The 20,460-nt window shown below is 38.7% G+C and overlaps 1 protein-coding gene across 2 annotated transcripts in view; it reads right to left on the bottom strand.

The window, feature by feature from the left end:
- Positions 1–20,460, bottom strand: part of LOC136245649 (uncharacterized) — a 71,882-nt gene that overhangs the window by 2,993 nt on the left and 48,429 nt on the right. Inside the window, exon 3 of one of the 2 annotated variants that reach the window (XM_066037148.1) lies at positions 16,749–16,814. The exons of the other annotated variant lie outside the window; for it this stretch is intronic. Within the exon in view, the coding sequence (XP_065893220.1) occupies positions 16,749–16,814 (66 nt within the window). The remainder of the gene's footprint in view (positions 1–16,748; positions 16,815–20,460) is intronic. 2 annotated transcript variants of the gene reach the window in all.

The raw sequence follows: 20,460 nt of genomic DNA, 5'->3' as shown, positions 1-20,460 counted from the left end.
TTCTGGCAGGCCAGTCCCACTGATGTGCTCTCGAAGACTCTATTAGTTAATTGCACATACAATAGGAATGCAGAGACACATGAACTGGCAGCCATTATAATGCACTTGCTAAACGCTAGCCAAAACAAAAATGCTTGTAAAATACTAGCCAAAACGGAAACGCTACGCCAATGGAAGGTGTTGTGTAAAACATTAAACGCCGGTGGAACGGGAACATTTTTTGTCCACTACTGTATTCACATACAAAGATAGACTGAGTAATAGTTGTTAAATTGTGGTATGCGTATCTTACATTTCACTGCTGGTTTTCCACTGTATACTCCATGAGAATATTGCTTGTTTCCACGAGACCTGCTCTACGTGCGTGCTTCCACTAGAAGTGAGGTGAGTACACAGACATGAGTCATGTACTAATGTGGCATGGAATCATGCATGTTCACGCGTGATATGATGAAGTTATAGTTGAGCTGTACTGTAGCTTTAATATTATTTCATTTTCAGAATTATTATCTTAGAGAAAGGAGGTGATAATGGTGGATTACTGTGTGCTTTCAACCACAGCAATTACTTTGTGTCAGTGATAGCTAGTATGTACGACTAGATCCCACATGTTAGTGCAAGCCTAATTTTACAATAGAATGCAATAACCATAACGGGTGAAATTTTTATGAAATAAAAAAAAATTTGTTTTCAGTGATTTCATGATGAAGGAAGATGCTAACTGATAGTACTATGACCCTAACTCAAGAGGAGTTTGACAATCTTTGTTTTTACTGTAATATGACTATGGTAATTTAGCAAAGTGATTGTAGTTATAGAATTGAGCTTTAATTACCTACCACTTTCACCTTGACACTGGTGCTCCTAATGTATCAGCAACAAATACATAAGCTGTAGTTATAGAACTTTGGGTGGGTGAGATCAAAGGAAAAAGTGCACTTTAAATTTCATAAAGTACACTCTCAGCCGGCCAACTGCTTCATCGACCTCAAAGAGTGCTTTATTGCACCGCAAAGAGTGCTTTATTCGTCCAATAAAGCACTCTTTGCGGTGCAATAAAGCACTCTTTGTGGGCAATAAAGCACAGTTGCCCACGTGCCTTAGTGTAGGCTAATAGCCTACGGGGCTCGCGCCAGTACGACTAATCACCCAAGCCGGTGAAGGCTGATAGCCTCGCCGCGCTGAGTGATCAATCACCCCAGCCAATACGAGTTCCATCACTGGATTGCTTTTATAGACATACCTGAATGCTTCGATGATGGGTGAGAGAAGGTAACGTTACTGTTACGTTTGTTAATGTAAACGGACAAGTCCTGGAGATATCACGGAAATACTTCACCATGTGACTCACAATAGAATTGATTGTGGGTTGCAAGCAAAACCTGCCAAAAGACGCGATGAACGTCTACTATGCCAAACTATGGTGAAATACACGTGAGTTACTTTGTTAAACTAGTTTGTGTGCGTACAGGCAGTTAATAGTTCGTGCAACGCTTGTTAATTACTAGTCCTAGTGTATGGTGAAGCTACACGACTAGAAAGTTCCATAAATCATTTAAAGCATAGCCTTGCTCGTGCTATATGAAAAATAAAGTACTCGGCGCTTGGCCTCGATGCTAATAAAGCACTTGGCTTCGCCTCATGCTTCATTAGCATCTCGGCCGCACGCCTTGTACTTTATTTTTCATATAGCACTCGCGGCTATGCTTTAACATATACATAAAGCTATAGGCATAGTTATTTGCCCTACTATATGAAAGGTCTTAGCTCAACCATAGATACTATCGCCTGACCATCATCAGCTCCTGTCAAACTATAGATCCTTTATACCCCCAACCATTGCACAAATGATTTTAGCAGCGTACAGAGAATTTATACTATAGTAAACTACACATACTACATTGTTTAACCATGACCACTAAGTACAAGTGCCAGCAGACTGACAATTATCACGTGATCTATTTCTAAAGGGTAAATCTCTTGGAAAGTCTCTGTAACAAATACAAGTAATACGCAATTTATAATTACATGTTAAAATGGCAGTACAAGTCTTGAGAGAAAGGTAAAGCTGTAGTAGGAAATACGTAATAAGCTTAGTCATCTTGTAACTGGATTTCATGATAATGGAGTGGTGAGGCATACTTCAACGCAGAACTGACATGCCATACACCACTGAAGAATTCGAATGGATAAGAGTCTAGAATCAAGGCACATGGTAGTGTGTTGAGTGGCCAAGAAGCCAGCACGCAACATCGTGAGTGCATAGACAGGTAGAAAATGCGATTTTCACAGAATCGTAGCTCTGTGCTGCCTTTACGAAACAAGACGATTTTTGCTGTGCACATGTCAGTACTTCACATAAAAAATTTGAGTGAAATCGCTTCATGTATTTCTGAGATAAGTGACTTCAAAAATTGGCTTAGTTTCTTTGTTTTCTTTTTCTTCTTATTTTCGCACACTTACAAAAACTTCCATAAAATAAGAACGCAATATCCAATAGGCCAGTTTCATGTAAGGGAAAGTATTTTAATTGATCTTTTAATTGTGGTTGCGCAACCACTGGATGCTGTGGTTAGCCATAAAAATGTACAGAAATCATTGGGAAACGGACAACCACGGACACAAAATCTATTGTCACATAGAATCTAATGGAAATATCCGAGTTTTTAAAGCAGCACTGTAGACTACATTGATTTCTACGCCCTGTGGTGTTTGTCTGCCATAAATACGCTAAGTCACTAGCGAGTTATGAGCCAATAAAGGCTAGAATGCATGATAAAAATGTTTTCTGGAGACGAAACACACAAGCAGCTGCTTGTTATTCTTGTTTACCAGATGTACAGTACAAGAGCAAGTCGTACTATCACCTGGATGATGTATCTGGGTTCCCTGAACACGCTGTTAACTTATTAGCTCTCATGCCAATTCAGCGCTTTCCTGCGAAGCGATTCGCAACAAAAACTATTGTTAAGACTTGTTGAAGTTCCTGTGTTATTTTCTGACTTCGAACTTACAAATATCAGCTGTGGAAGGCCTTGTCTGGTGACATTCCTAACTTCACCACCCTATTAACTCGGGCATCTTTCGTCCTATTCACAGTGGACAACCACAAAACGAAAGAGAAATCAATGTAGTTTCTTTCCATGTACAGAAAATTAGAACATACCGTATACTTTGTAAGTTACCAAAGTTTTGCTGCCGGTTATCATCGTTTTCCCAATGGCTTCAATACATTTTTATGGGCATCCACAGCATCCAGTGGTTACGCAATAGACAATTAACACTGATTGCATTCTTAAGGCCTTATGTGAAACTGGCCTATTGCCTTAAAATTTGGCACACAGAAGGGGGGTATAATGGTGCATCTTGGTATCAAGTTTGGCTGGCATACGATACACAGTCAAGGAGTTATTAGTGATTATTTACGAAAAATAACACCGATATGTTGTCATGCCTACAGGGTAAACTAATGGTGCATCTTGGTATCAAGTTTGGCTGGCATACCATACACAGTCAAGGAGTTATTAGTGATTATTCACGAACAATAATACCAATATGTCATCATGCCTACAGGGTAAACTAATGGTGTATCTTGGTATCAAGTTTGGCTGGCATACGATACACAGTCAAGGAGTTATTAGTGATTATTCACGAAAAATAACACCAATATGTTGTCATGCCTACAGGGTAAACCGCTTATGGAAAAAAGCTGAAAATCAGTACATGAATAGGTTAACTATTGAACCTCAAACCCTTTGTGGTTTGAAAGAAATCGAGTTAAAGACCATGAAGATACAATGAAAAAACCCACAGTGTGTAACAATTATGCGATTGAGATTACCTAAACAATAAACGATTACTTCCCACGCCTGCTAGAAAAACCATTTACGGAAATGATTTGAAAATGGTGTACAGATGGAATAGTCATCTTTAAAAGACCTGTATACGGTGTAGAAGAATCAGATTTAAAGCAACAGAGTTATAACATGAAATCCAAGTCGGCATAGTAAGTGCAAGATCGAGATACTCAAATAGAACTGTCACCTTAATAAAGCAATCAGGAAAGAAATAAATTACTCTATTTAACCCATCAACGGCGGTAGTCGCCATGTGGTGGCATGGCATTATATATCGCGAAGGAAATAAAATCTAGCCTCGCTATAAACTGTTTAGTGCACGTAATAGTGAGATGCAAAGTGGACACGCCAATAGGGTTCCCGTTTCTGGGATAACTGGATCCTTCCTGGACTAGTGCGCATTTGTTATGTAATAGCAAAAAGTTTAACCTTTAGCAAATTAAATCGTTCTTTAAGTTGATAACAAGTTGTTAATAACAAAAGAAAGTGTTATACATCGATGGAGACAGGTAAAATCAACAGTTGGCTACCTTATCCCAGATGTGACATGGTGGTCACGAGTGCAGATATACATTCGCAACACAAAAATGGGACAAATCACAAAGAAACCAGCTGTGGAAAGGATCGCACTGTAAGTAAACTGTATAGAATAGTTCTTTGGAGTTTAAGGCACCTTTGTAGATAGTTAATTGGGATTCCGTTGTTTTGTTTGGGTTAGTTTTTAACATGTTTAGACTTTGCCGAGTAATAACTTCATTGCGGTTAGTATTATGTAAACAAAAACAACACACTTGAGCTCCTTATTTCATACCGAGTATTTAGATGTATGTTTACTAAGTAGTTCTGAGTATGGTAAGGGTAATATGATTGAATTCGGTGATTTGGTTAGTAGGCACCAGAAATTCAGCTGGCAGCATTAACTATATATGTCTTGTAGAGAATTTAACTCTGCTATACGTAAGCCACTCTGTATAGAACACAACTACAATAAAGTCACCCTGTAGAGAGATCAGCTAGAAACAAATCATGATCACCCTGCAAACTGTTAAACTACTGATACATTAAGTCACCCTGTAGAGTATTCAGCTAGCGTCAACCTGTGGAGAAATCGTCTAGAAACAAGTCACCCTGTAAAGAGATCAGCTTGAAACAAGTCATCCTGTAAAAAGATCAGCCAGAAACCAGTCACCCTAAAGAGAGTTCAACTATCTTTCAAGTCACCCTGTAGAGAGTTCAGCTGGAAACAATAGAAACAGGTCACCCTGTAGAGAGATCAGCTACGTAATCATCCTGGTGAGAGAGATCAGCTGGACACAAATCATCTTGTAGAGCTAAAAACAAGTCACCCTGTGGAAAGATCACCTAGAAACAAAGAAAGATTAGCTAGACACAAATTACCCAATAGAACGATCAGCTATAAACAAGTCACCCTGCAGAGAGTTCGGTAGAAACAAGTTGCCTTGTAGAGAGATCAGCTATAAACAAGTCACCCTGCAGAGAGTTCAGTAGAAACAAGTTGCCCTGTAGAGAGATCAGCTATAAACAAGTCACACAGTAGAGAGCAGCTAGAAATAAATCTCTCAGTAGAGATATCAGCTAGAAACAAGTCTCCTTGCAGAGAGTTTAGAAACAAGTTGCCCTATAGAGATATCAGCTAGAAACAAATCTCTTAGTAGAGATATCAGCTAGAAGCGAATCTCTCAGTATAGAAATCAGCTAGAAACAAATCACCCTGTAGAGAGATTAGCCAGAAACAAATCACTCTGTAGAGAGATCAGTTATAAACAAATTATCCTGTAGAGATCTGCCAGAAACAAATTACTATTAGAGAGATCAGCTAGAAACAAATCACCCTGTAGAGAGATCAGCAAGAAACAAATCACTCTTAGAGATATCAGCTAGAAACAAAATGTAGTTTGTTGCCCTAGCAACAAACAAAAGTTAACAGGCTAGCTTCCATTGGGTGAGTTGTCAACATGTAACATCATGTGTGACCATCTGTCACCTGGTTGCATAAGTGCACATCATAATTAAATTCCATAATCCTAATATAGTAACAGGTCAGACTTTGCTCATCATTATTACTGTCACGTTATGATTGTTTGGTGCTTTACCAGGGTCAATGATCCTCGAATATTCCTCAGGCAGTAGAGGATCTAAGCTTGTGAAGTTAACGATATCAAAATTTGAGCGATGATCCCTGTGCACATGAGACTGATCCACAGACCTGCCGGGTAGCTACAGCGTGAAACCAGCTAAGTTACATTATACTGTATCTTCGTTAGTAGCTAGGTGGTAGATTATGTTCAACGGAATTAAGGCTCACGAAACACTATTCAGTATGATTGTGGCGCATTGAAATAGCTCACGTATTCGAGTAATCACGTGTGTGGGTTGTTCGCAGGCAGCCTAAGATCGACTGTATCAAATTTGTTAGGCAAGCATGGGTTCCAGCCCATTCATTAGGTAGCTCGCAGTTGCTTATTTACTCAATGCTACTTGATAACAGTGTTTCAACTTAAAACCTAAAACAAGCCCATCGCGGTTAAGGTCGCCTGTGCGTCACCCTTGTCGTAAGCGAGAAACCGTACTAATTACCACTCTTCAGGCTTCTACTACATCTCCCACATAGCAACACACAAATCAATTAAGGTAAGTAGCCTACCACAATAACGCATTATGATGTAACAATGTTACTGTTACATCATGCAAGAACTCCAGGTTTTGCAAAAATTAATGGCATCCAATGCTTAGAGTGACATGCCATTTCAACAGGTTACTCGTGCAAAAAAAAATATACGTTCATAATTTAACAAGTATAAGAAAAAATTGGGAATTTTAAATTAGATTAGGGACAATGTATAATGCTGCAATAAAAAGTACTGAAACAAGCTGGATCAGAGTAGTACGTAAGGTCCAAATACTGTAAAACAATAAGAAGTGAACAGTGTAGGATATTCACTTCTTATTGTTTTACAGTATTTGGACATTACGTACTACTCTGATCCAGCTTGTTTCAGTACTTTTTATTGCAGCATTATACATTGTCCCTAATCTAATTTAAAATTCCCAATTTTTTCTTATACTTGTTTGTGAAGTTTTTTTTGCACGCTCATGACCACTAAATATCTGCTGAGTTACTCACAGCACTATTATACTAGATTATGACTCATACAATAACAACTGATCAGTGGGCGTGGCTCTACATAAGCCAGCAGACAATAATGGACGTGGATTCGTGCATATCTACATGGGCGTGGCTACCATATGTCTACAGACAGTAATTTACGTAAGTGGGCGTGGATTCGTGCATACCTACACACTGATGAATGGACGTGGCTACCATATGTCTACAGACTGTAATTTACGTAAGTGGGCGTGGCTCACGAAAGAAGCAGAGCTACGCTATGACGTGTGGTAATACATCCACATTTAATTTAGCATGTAGGGTCAGACCCGAATAATCTGTAAAGCAGGACCTGGATGGCCCGACTCAGTTTAACATTGTTACTAATTAACTATATTTATTGACTTACACATTCGCTATATAGTTCGCCGTGAGTTGCTCTCTCTGATCGATATCAACAGCGAGTCTGACGTACACGTGTGTTTTTGGTACAACCGGCGACCACGAGTATTCCAATAGTTTGATGCAATATACACTGGTATGGAAGCCGTACTGTAGTCTATTAACACTCAGCGGTAGAACCTTGACTGATGGCCATGGTAAAGAAGGATAAAAGGTAAGACAATAGCGCAAGCATTGTATGTTTATCAATATACCAAAGGTTTTTTCTTAAGCGATCTAGAAACGTTTCTGCGAAAGAATTAGGGTTGTAGCTGTAGCCAGTTTTCTGCTACGCTTGACTGAAGGCGTCAGGCAGGCAGGCAGTAGAAAATTCCATTGACTAAATTAAAAAAAAATTCTGTAGCAACTTGACGGAAACATTTCGGGTCGATCTGAAGACACTTTTGGGCTTGGTTTTACCCAACTAATACTGTCATATCGTTTTGAGGAAAAATCGCGGCAGGTTTTTGGGTTATATTATATCATGGATCGCCCCCACACCTTTGATGTCCCTAATATACAGTACTATCGTACTGTATGATGTTCCATAATGCTGCAGCCCTGCTCCTTCATGAGCCATGTCCCCGGATTATGGGCTATAGCTAGATATATGTGAAGACAGCGTGTGTAGCAGCCAGCAGATATGCACAACACTGTACCTGTTGCTTTAATGGAGCCACGCCCACTACTCAAGGATTATAATATCAGCCACAGTTTGACAGTCTTATAGCTGGCCAGCTTATTTCATGAGCAACGTCCACTTGTGAGACTGCTTGTATGGATGTGTGGAGCCATGCTAGCCGGTCATTACAAAGGTTGTGGGCATGTTCAAAGCTATGCTTTGCTTTAGACACTGAACCGGTTTCGATGCTGCCCAGCAGTTGTTAGCTGCCTACTAAGATTTGTACAAGGTAGTTAAATGCTTAAAGAACACATGCAGTGGTGTAACAAAGTGTGTGATATAATGCCAATGTGATGATTGGCATGGTTGGACACCAGTTTAATTACATATGATAAGGAAGAGAAATTTTGCAGCAAAAATTGGGCTGTTTCCAAAAAACAAAAACCACTACAACCAGGACTTACCACTTTAGGGTAAATTAATCCCCATAGTCTAATGTATCTTCACCATAAATGCTGACTGTATTGACAAAACATTTGGAAAGTTATTCTAATATATTGTATATCATATTGCCCAGATTTATTCATTGTCCTATTCACAACTATCATCACTCATGGTGTTTGTGCTTTGCTTTAAGTTACAGGTATGGGTTCTCCTTTATCTGATTCACTCCAGCAGGGGCATAGTTATAGGATTTCCCAGGCACAAGGTCCCATGCAAGATGAAATGAGAACCCATATCTGTGAACTACTTGTAACACATTTGCAAAATGAAAGTGCACACATACATCTAACTAGCAATTAAAATGCTATTTATGTAGCTTATTAAACTTAGATGTGAACATTACCACTGGAACTTGAAACTTAGCAGTAAAGGTCTGACTTGTCACTGCTGTAACTATTCGAATCCAGCATTGAGTTTTTCTTTATTACTCTTCCCTTCTTGCATACAGCTCCATATAGCTGCACTTTGTATCCATCATTCTGAGAACTTGAATATAACACTGATCTCCCTTAGTGCCGCCTCCAGCATGACACATACAATACCTACTACTCCCCATCTGGCCTGGGAGGTGACAGTGGGAATTGGTCTTCACCTGTTTTCATCAGTCTACCATTAGTGATTAAAATATAATACATAAACGCTCCATCTTATGAAGAGCTCAGTGAGATTTTACATGATGGCGAGCAGTTCACCAGTACTGTTTTATTCAATTCCACTTGTAATAATACTTATGTTGCACATTCTACATTCTTCACCATTGTGCATTAATAGCTAACAATTAATATGCATGTCTACAGTCAACATTGTTCTCTACCCATTGGATCACATACCACGGTGCATGTGTAATTTTCACTGCCATGATGCCAACTTATCATAATCATAGTTGCTTGTATACACACATGTTCATTGTACAGGCAGTCCATTACGACATCTATTCTATAATTTCTCATTGTGCCACAGTCACATTAGAACTGCCTCCCAAGTTTAACCTGGATTGCACATTTAGAAGCCCTTACCGTATTCAAGGAGTGACATCCACATGCACATTTATTGTTCCCATCAATACTGCAGATGGCGAAGCAATTGTTGCATCACTACAGAGATTGTTGAAATGTAGAGTTCAACACTTGTTAATCAAAATTATAAATATTATATTTCATTACCCTTCAGAGTACTGCCATTCCACTATCCGCTACATCGCTGTTTGGTGTTTAACAGAACTGCTATCGCAAAGTACCTATTCAAACTTTACTGACCTTATGTTGCATTTTTTTCTCCTTGCAATTGAGGTGGGATGCAGAAATTACTGTCCATGCCATTAGGCTATACAACAAAACTGTTTGTGTTATCATTGAGGTTTTTATTCATCTGTTATGGTGTGTCTGTAAACATTGTCATGGCCATTCATAGTTTGTGGTGTCTGTGTTGCAAAACATGACTGTTGTGAATGTACATACTTGTGGTGTATTAATGCATTAGTTGTGTATGCATGTTGTGCTTACTGCAGCCATTGTTTTTTTGCTGCGTGTGAATGTCTGTTGTGTATGATTGTTGCATTTGTTGCGTATGAATGTCTGTAGTGTATGGATGTTGCGTTTGTTGTGCTCAATGTTGCTGCGTATGAATGCCTGCTGTGAATGAATGTTCAGTTTGTTGTGCTCAATGTTTGCTGTGTATGAATGTCTGTTGTGAATGATTGTTCAGTTTGTTGCGATCAATGTTTGCTGCGTATGAATGTCTGTTGCTGTATGAATGTTCAGTTTGTTGCGACCGATATTTGTTGTGACTGATATTTGTTGCGATTAGTGTCTGTTGTGTATGAATGTCTGTTGTGTATGAATGTCTGTTGTGTATGAATGTTGCGTTTTTGCTGTGATCAATGTTTGCTGCATATGAATGTCTGTTGTGTATGAATATTGAGTTTGTTGCGACCGATATTTGTTGCTATCAGTGTTTGTTGTGTATGAATGTCTGTTATGTATGAATGTTGCGTTCTTGCTGTGATCAATGGTTGCTGCATATGAATGTCTGTTGTGTATGAATATTCAGTTTGTTGCGACCAATATTTGTTGCGACCGATATTTGTTGCTATCAGTGTTTGTTGTGTATGAATGTCTGTTGTGTATGAATGTTGCGTTTTTGCTGTGATCAATGTTTGCTGCATATGAATGTCTGTTGTGTATGAATATTGAGTTTGTTGCGACCGATATTTGTTGCTATCAGTGTTTGTTGTGTATGAATGTCTGTTATGTATGAATGTTGCGTTTTTGCTGTGATCAATGGTTGCTGCATATGAATGTCTGTTGTGTATGAATATTCAGTTTGTTGCGACCGATACTTGTTGCGACCGATATTTGTTGCTATCAGTGTTTGTTGTGTATGAATGTTGCGTTTTTGCTGTGATCAATGTTTGCTGCGTATGAATGTCTGTTGTGTATGAATGTTGAGTTTGTTGCGACCGATATTTGTTGCGACTGGTATTTGTTGCTATCAGTGTTTGTTGTGTATGAATGTTGCGTTTGTTGCGATCAATGTCTGCTGCGTATGAATGTCCATTGTGTATAATGTTCAGTTTGTTGCGATCGATGTTTGCTGCGTATGAATGTCTACTGTGTATGACTGTTGAGTTTGTTGCGACCGATATTTGTTGCGACTGATATTTGTTGCGACCGATATTTGTTGCCACAGATATTCGTTGAGAGTTGTGATCAGTGTTCGTTGTGTAAGAATGTCTGTTGTGTATGAATGTTGCATTTGTTGCAATCAATGTTTGCTGCGTATGAATGTCCATTGTGTATGAATGTTCAGTTTGTTGCGATCAATATTTCCTGCTTTGAATGTCTGTTGTGTATGAATGTTTAGTTTGTTGCGACCAATATTTGTTGTGATCAGTGTTTGTTGTGTACGAATGTCTGTGGTGTATGAATGTTGCACTTGTTGCGATCAATGTTCGATGCGTATGAATGTCCATTGTGTATAAATGTTCAGTGTGTTGCGATCAATGTTTGCTGCATATGAATGTTTGTTGTGTATGAATGTTGAGTTTGTTGCGACCGGTATTTGTTGCGACCGGTATTTGTTGCGACCGGTATTTGTTGCGACCGATATTTGTTGTGATCAGTGTTTGTTGTGTATGAATGTCGGTTTTGTATGAATGTAGCATTTGTTGTGATCAATGTTTGCTGCAATCAGTGTTCATTGTGATCAATGTTTGCTACATATATTAGCTGCTACCGATATTTGTTGCGATCAGTGTTTGTTGTGTATGAATGTCTGTTTTGTATGAATGTTGCATTTGTTGTGATCAATGTTTGCTGCAATCAGTGTTCATTGCGATCAATGTTTGCTGCAATCAGTGTTCATTGCGATCAATGTTTGCTACATATGTATGTCTGTTGCATATGAATGTTGAGTTTGTTGCACCTGACAATTGTTGTGTACACATGTTGTACTTGCTACGGCCTGTGTTGTTGCTGTGTGTTCACAATTTGTGGGCTTGGTATTACAGAAGATGTCTGTCAAGAATGTTTTGTGGCTACAGTGTACTAATGTAGCATTTGTTGTGTATGAATATCACGCTTGGTATGATCGATGTTTTGCTAGTCTGTTGCATATGAATGGTTCATCTGTTTGCAACCAATATTTAGTGTGATCGATATTGCTGTTACCAATTGTTTGCACAGTGAATGTAGTGCTTGTTGTGGCTGTTGCTCTGGCATGATTAACAACTGTTGTGTATGAACACTCATCGTTTCATTGTGACTGAGGGTGTATTATGTAACTGTATAACAACAATAACACACACTACTCACCTCATAGTTAACCTTCATTGTTCGTTATTACTTGGCTTGTACACACAAGTTACTCTATGCCTTTCGTACATTCTCATTTGGTATTAATTGATAGTTAACAACCTATATGCTATTTTGCATTACAAGCAATGATGTTGTCTCACTGTATAGTATTGGTTGATATGTTGTTGCATATATTCACTGTATAATAATATACAAGTTGCAGATACATACTCCGTAATGGTAGTTACCATATAATTGATGTATTATATCTGTGCTTGCATCATATACATTTACGTACTTATGTTACTGTACATTTTTGTAAATTTTTGTGTAACTGTTTACAATTACTTTGGGAGAAATTGGGTGCAAATTGCTGAATAATTAAAGTCAACAGCTGCCTAGTCCAAGACTGTGTGTGTGTTATCACAAAATGCTAACTGTCATTAAATTTAATGTGTCACAACTGAATGTGCTAATCCTTGTTACAATTGTATGTTTGCAATGTGGTTGCTGAATGTTGCTGCTGCTGGCTTGACATAACTAATACTGGATGTATTACATCAAGTTTGCTGTGACAGTGATAACACATACTCATTGCCTATTTGGGCTAGTGTATCATAGCTCAGTTGCCCTACCTCCCCCAAAGAGTTGTATGTATGTCTGTATAACTGGTCTGTAAAGCGATGTGTTGTAATATGTTGTGGTCGCATGCCGTAATGTTATAGAGCTTGGTGCGGTGGAAGGGGGTTTGTGTAGGAAAGAATGTAGTAATGTGTTATGGTATGCTTGTACATGCTCAAGTTAGCATGTTAATTACCCTGTAGAGAGATCAGCTAGAAACAAATCACCCTGCAGAGAGTTCAGCTACGTTTCACATCACCCTGTAGAGAGTTCAGTAGAAACAAGCTGCCCTGTAGAGAGATCAGCTAGAACCAAGTCACAGTGTATAGAGAGTCCATGCAGCTATAAACAAGTCACCAAGAAGAGAGATCAGCTAGAAACAAATCGCTGGATCAGCTAGAAATAAATCACCCTGTAGAGAGATCAGCTTGATCAAGTCACCCAGTAGAGAGTTCAACTAAATTTCAGATCACCCTGTAGAGAGTTCAGCTAGAAACAAGTCACAGACCAGGTCACCCTGTAGAGAGGTCAACTAGAAACAAGAGATCAGCTATAAACAAGAGATCAGCTCAAAAGATATCACACTGTATAGATATCAGGTAGAAATAAGTCACCCTGTAGAGAATTCAGCTAGAGAGAAGTCACCCTGTAGAGAAATGAGCTATAAAGAAACAAGTCATCCTGTAGAGAGATCAGCTAGAAAGAAGTCAGTCACCCTGTAGAGAGATCAGCTCCATTCTAAATCACCCTGTAGAAAGATCAGCTTCAAACAAATCACCCCCATAGAGAGATCAGATAGAAACAAGTCACCCTGTAGAGAGATCAGCTTGAACAAGTCACTGTGTAGAGAGATCAGCTACATGTTAAATTACCCTGTCAGCTTTAACTTTCACCCCATAGAAAGAGCAGTCAGAAACAAATCACCCTGTAGAGAGATCAGAAAATCAAGTCACTCTGTAGAGAGATCAGCTAGAACATGTCACTCTGTAGAGAGTTTACCTAAAGATAACTATTTTGTTGAAAATTCAACTACTATTCTGTTGAAAATTCAGCTATCTTGCAATTCTCTCTGTTTGGTTATGAGTCACTCTGTGGTGAGTCCAACAACAAACTGTCCACCATGTAGTCTAAGATACAGCTACATTGCAAGTTTTCCTGTAGAAATTTCAGCCACGTACTGTAGAATATTCAGCTGCAAACAATTCAACCTGTATTGAGATTTATTAATGATTAATCAACACAATTGTAATAATTACTGAATAACATTGTCAAATGTATACATGTATAGCTAAACAAATAATTTAAAAAAATTCTCCATCTTATTCATAGCTAACCCTCATTCTTATAGAAAAAGAAAACAAGTTAAAAATAATACCCAAAGCTGGCCATAGGCTATGAAATTACAAAAAGAAGTGATATCTAATCAAAAACAGCCAAGCTGTAGAAAAGGGTGTGGCTTCCAAAAAAGCCAGGGTGAAAAAAGATGTGAAATCCAAGGTGGCGGCCAAGAAATGGCTGTGATGGTATGTAGGTTAATGGCAAAAATTTATTACTGACAATTCGGGTGAATTTGGTGCTGAATTTTGGAGGAGGCAATGAAAATTTACCTGAATTGTTGTTATTAAAGTTTTTTTGCCATTAACCTCTTGGCTGCCACCTTGAATTTCACATCTTTTTTTCATCCTGGTTTTTTTGGAGGCTACACCCTTTTTACAGCTTGGCTGTTCTTGATTAGATACTTATGTACTTGATGATATATGTCATGAAATAAGAAGTGAAGAAAGAGGAAGTTAGTATGTAAAGTACCACAATGCCATGCACCGATTAACTGTATTTATGTGATTGGTTTTTAGACATGTGTAGTGCTATTTCACTGAGACCAAGCTGAAAACTTCTGATGGTACTAAGTAGCAGAAAATTCCAGCATTAACTATCTTGTGGTATTGTTGACAAGGTGTACAGACCAAATAACTGTTTTGTCACTTGCCACTTACATCAAGTAGCAGAAAATTCCAGCATTAACTATCTTGTGGTATTGTTGACAAGGTGTACAGACCAAATAACTGTTTTGTCACTTGCCACTTACATCATCAGAAGTCCCAGAACTTTGGTTGCAGGTGGAAAAAGTAAGCGAAGGCACATGATTGTGTAATTTTTGTAAGAAAAAGTACTCATTCAAACTGCATACCAATTAAAATGACTGAATTTTATATAGTGAAACCTGTCTAACGAGGTGTCTGTGTAATAAGGTAACCTGTTTAAACCAGCCAAATTGTAAGTACCATTTGTGTAAAGTGACAAGTCTATTAATCATTTAGTATGGTAGTACTGTATATTAGGGATCATGGAGATTTGGGTTTTTCTAGCCAAAAAATTCACCCAAAACCAGCTTCACAACTCCATCCTGGCACCTTGGTACCTTGGCAGTATTGGTTAGGTATAACTAAGCCCAAAAGTGCCTTCAGTATGATCCTAAAGGCTTCCAATACGAAACTTAAAAAATATATATATACTCATGAAATTTTCTACTGCCTGCCTGCCTGCCTGCCTGCCTGCCTGCCTGCCTGCCTGCCTGCCTGCCTGCCTGCCTGCCTGCCTGCATAACTTGATAATGGCTAAGGCTATGGGCTTAAATTTTCACTGTTTGACGTCGCTTCAACCCGAGACATGCCTTTTGGCATACCGCAGTATGTACAATGCACGCAACATAGACTTACCTTTGTTCTCCTTTGTGTCCCATTTCTTTTTGCTGACAGCCCAAGGTGTCGATTCGAGGTAGCACGATGCATGGCTTCCCTACAGTATGTGTGTAAACGGGAAACGTCCGTATTTTCCGTGGTGAATGGACTGATCGCAGAGATGATTCTAACACTGTCCTTTGTTTGTGACACTGTGTAATGGGCTGAAAATAGCTGAAAGCAAAGAGTAATGGCCGCTGCACAGTAATTGGTAGATGAGGGTGTGCCAATCGTCATATTTTCGAGGTGACCGGACTGTTGCAGAGGCACTTCTTCGAGACTAAAGAAACAAGACTATCAAAGTGTTTTAATCAACACAAACTAACCTCCAATGATCAGCAGTAACTTCCAATCATGTTGTCCATTAAGCAGGCGTAGCGACCACTTGTCTTCCAATCTAAGTAGCCACTGTCGCCCACTTTCAAACACAAATGAACAGTAGTTCACTTGTCTAGTATCCTAGTGGGCATCACGCGCTAACTGTTTTGATGGACGTTAAATAGAATCATTGTTCGTTTCTATAAAACACCCTCCCATTATATGATTGTCTCTTCATACAACATGAATTCTATTCTTGGCAGTGAGTGCGAAGCCTTAGGCCTTGTAGTTTTCTCAAACATTATTTATTATATATTTTAAATTATTTATTCATCCATTATTTATGACATAATTTTAACTGCATTTCGTAGTATCTTTAGTACTTGATTGTATAATTACACTTTATAGTGACCAGCACTGAAGGTCTGACAGCAACATGTGCTACAGCTTTAGAGTTACCTAACTTAATTTCAAGGACTTAGACTTAATGACTTAAAGTGTAAGAAAAGGGGCCAAAGTACTATCATACTGTGTGATACAAACACAGTTCTTTATTACACCTGTACATAAACTATTCTAACGCTACCGCATATATTCTAAGTATATGGAAAATATCAATTGCATCAGGAGAACATAATTATATACTCTTAATTGTATACAAATGGAACATGGTCAATTTGTACATTCTTAGTACATTATAATGCAGTCTCTATAATTATTCCTTACCACATTGGGAGTCACTCTAGCTCCTTTAAATTGGCTAGCTAAACTTTGCACTTCCAATTGGGTGGCCTATAAGTAAGATAGGTTGGTAAACATGCACGGGTGCATGTATTATGTGCAATATATGAAGCATACATTATATCATTACAATGTATCATTATGATAATTTTAACAACATGTACAAGCTGTCTGTGTGTCTGTCTATAAGTGAGCTAACTTGCTAACCACTGCATGTATATCAGCCCTGGTATGGCTGAATATTGGTCATAGTCACTCCAATACGTACAGCACAATCAAAAAAACAATAACATGAACTTCTTTCATTAAACAATAAAATTTTCCATATCATCGTACACTACAGTAGTACTGTATATTAGGGATCATGCCCTTTAAACCAAAATAAGCCTCAGTATGCATCCAAAATAGTTGATCAAAGCATAACCAAGTCAAAAAATGTCTTCAGGATTACTTCAAATCTTTCCAACAAAATTCTATATCAAGACACACAGTACTGTGTCATGCAACCCAAGAAGCCGGTGCGCCATACCGTGAATATATTAATAGGAAGAAAGAAAATGCAATTTTCACACCTATGTAGCTCTGTGATGCCTTATCCAATTGGAACCAAGTTTGCTACAGAAGTGCTGGCCAGGTAGGGGAGTCTACATAGCAAATTTGAAGAAAATCGCTCCAGACATTTCTGAGATACAAGCGACCAAAATTTCGTTTAATTTCTTCATTTTTTTCTTCTTTATTTTGCACTTTCGAAATCTGCATTAAAACACGACTATGTGCTCTAATCAGGCAGAAATTTGGCACACTTAAAGGGCTCATTACAGCGGATCTCAGTTTGGTAGGATTCAGATGAACATTCATGGAGTTATGACCAATTATTTGCATAAAATAAGGTTGAAGGTCTGTCATGCCCACAGGGTAAACTCCTTGAAGCAATGAGCTGAAAATTGCTATGTAGATGGAGTAACTATCGTGCCTTTTTGTGGCTTGAAATGAATCCAGATAAAGGCCATCGAGATATGACACAAAACTCAACCTGTGTCACAATTACGCTATCCATTTTTTATGAATAAAAAAAAACGATTAGTTTTCACGCCTGCCAGGCAAACTGCTTAGAGCATTGGGCTGAAAATTGGTATGTACGTAGCTGGAATAATTATCATAAAAAGTCATTGCAGTAGTAAAGAACAATCAGATTTACAAACTACTTAGTTATGATTCGAAAGCGAACTATGTGTAGCAAAAGCAATATCGAGATACTCTAATAGAACAGTAACCCTAATAGAGCATTCAGCTGCCGAGATGCAACACTAGAACAATCATCATGCAACTAGAAATAAATTGCTCTAGTGATTCAGACCACTACAATTCACTCTGTAGGGAGAACAGCTTGAAACCAATTCATCCTGTTGAGAGTTCAGCCACAAACAAACCACCTTGTACAGAGTTCAGCTACAAGCAATTAAGTCACCCTGTGGAGAGCTCAGCTAGAAACAAGTTACCCTGTAGAGAGATCAGCTAAAAATAAATCACCCTGGAGAGAGGTCAGCTACAAACAAAATACCCTGTAGAAAATCCAGCTACAAACACATCACTCTGTAGATAGATCAGCTAGACACAAGTCATCCTGTAGAGAGATTAGCTAGAAATGATTTTCCCTGTATGTAGAGAGATCAGCTAGAACCAAGTCACCATGTAGAGAGTTTAGCAACACACAAATCATCCTGTTAGATCAGTTAGAAACAAGTCACTCTGTAGAGAGTTCAGCTACAAACAAATCACCCCGTAGAGAGTTCAGCTGCAAATAAGCCACCATGTAGAGAGTTCAGCTACAGACTTGAGAGATCAGCTAGAAACAAGTCACCCTGTAGAGAGATCAGTAAAAACAAATCATCCTGTAGAGAGTTCAGCTAGAAAAACTCATCCTGTAGAGAGATCAGCTACAAACAAGTCATCTTGTAGAGAGTTCAGCTACAAACAAAATACCCTGTAGAAAATTCAGCTACAAATATATCACATTGTAGATAGATCAGCTAGACACAAGTTACTCTGTAGAGAGATTAGCTATAAATGATTTACCTTGCATGCTGAGAGATCAGCTAGAACATGTAGAGAGTTCAGCAACAAACAAATAACCCTGTTAGATCAGCTAAAAACAAGTCACCCTGTTAGATCAAGTCACTCTGTAAAGAGACCAGTACAGACAAATCTTACTGTAGAGAGATCAGCTAGAAAAGTTACCCTGTAGTGTGGAGAGTTTAGCTACAAACAAATCACTCTGTAGAGAGTTCAAGTTACCCTGCAAAGCGATTAGCTAGAAACAAGTTACATATCTTGTAGAGAGTTCATCTACAAACAAATCACCCCATAGAAAGTTCAGCTACAAATAAGCCACCATGTAGAGAGTTCAGCTACAAACTTGAGAGATCAGCTAGAAACCAGTCAACATGTAGAGAGTTCAGCTACAAACAAATTACCCTGTTAGATCAGCTAGAAACAAATCACCCTGTAGAATTCAGCTACCACCCTATATAGATCAGCTACAAACAAGTGACACTGTAGAGAGATCAACTAGAAAAAGTTACCCTGTAGAGATATATATCAGCTAGAAATAAGTCACCCTGTAGAAAGATCAGCTAGAACCAAGTCACCATGTAGAGAGTTCATCCACAAACAAATCACCCTTTAGAGAGATCAGCTAGAAACAAGTCACTCTGTAGAGAAATGAGCTAAAGGAATTGTCTTTGTAGACAGTTCAACTACAACGAAACCACCCTGTAGAGAGTTCAACTGCAAACAAGTCACCTTGCAGAGAGATCAGCTACAAGCAAATCACACTGCAGAGAGTTCAGCTACAAACAAATCACCCTGTACTGATCTTCCTGTAGAGAGTTCAGCTAGAAACAAGTCACCCTGTAGAGAGATCAGCTAAAAGAAGTCACCTTGTAAAGAGTTCAACAACAAAGAAACCACTCTGTAGAGAGTTCAGCTACAAACAAATAACGCTGTAGAGAGTTCAAGTATGAACAGATCACCCTGTGGAGAACTCAGCTAGAAGCAAGTCACCCTGTAAAGAGATCAGCTAAAAGAAGTCACCTTGCAGTGAGTTCAGCTACAAAGAAACCACCCTATAGAGAGTTCAGCTGCAAACAAATCACCCTGTAGAGAGTTCAGCTACGAACAGATCACCCTAAGACAGTTCAGCTAGAAACAAGTCACCCTGTAGAGAGAATTCAGCTACAAAGAAACTACCCTGTAGGGAGTTCAGCTACAAACAGGCTACCTTATAGAGATCAGCTAGCAACAAGTAACCGTGTAGACTACGAACAAATCACCCTGTAGAGAGATCAGCTAGAAACAAGTCACTCTGTAGAGAGATCAGCTAAACAAGTCACCTTGTAGAGAGTTCAGCTATAAAGAAACCACCCTGCAGAGAGTCCAGCTATAAACAAATCACCCTGTAGAGAGTTCAGCTACAAAGAAGTCAACATGTAGAGTAGTGTTGCGAACCAGCATGGAAAAACCGGTTATTAACTGGTATTGTCTAGGTCAAGCCAATTATTGGCTAAGAAGCCTTTAAACCAGTTTTGCCCACCCACTTGGTAAACCATAAATTACCCCTGCTGACAAGTGTTAACATCACAACATAACTTCAAAGCATGTGTAAATATGGGTAAGTAGAATTCTAGGAAAACGGGAA

Source organism: Dysidea avara, chromosome 15, assembly GCF_963678975.1.
Source record: "Dysidea avara chromosome 15, odDysAvar1.4, whole genome shotgun sequence".
Lineage (NCBI taxonomy): Eukaryota > Metazoa > Porifera > Demospongiae > Dictyoceratida > Dysideidae > Dysidea > Dysidea avara.
Note: the sequence above shows the minus strand (reverse complement) of the source record. Positions and strands in the feature narration are given on the sequence as shown.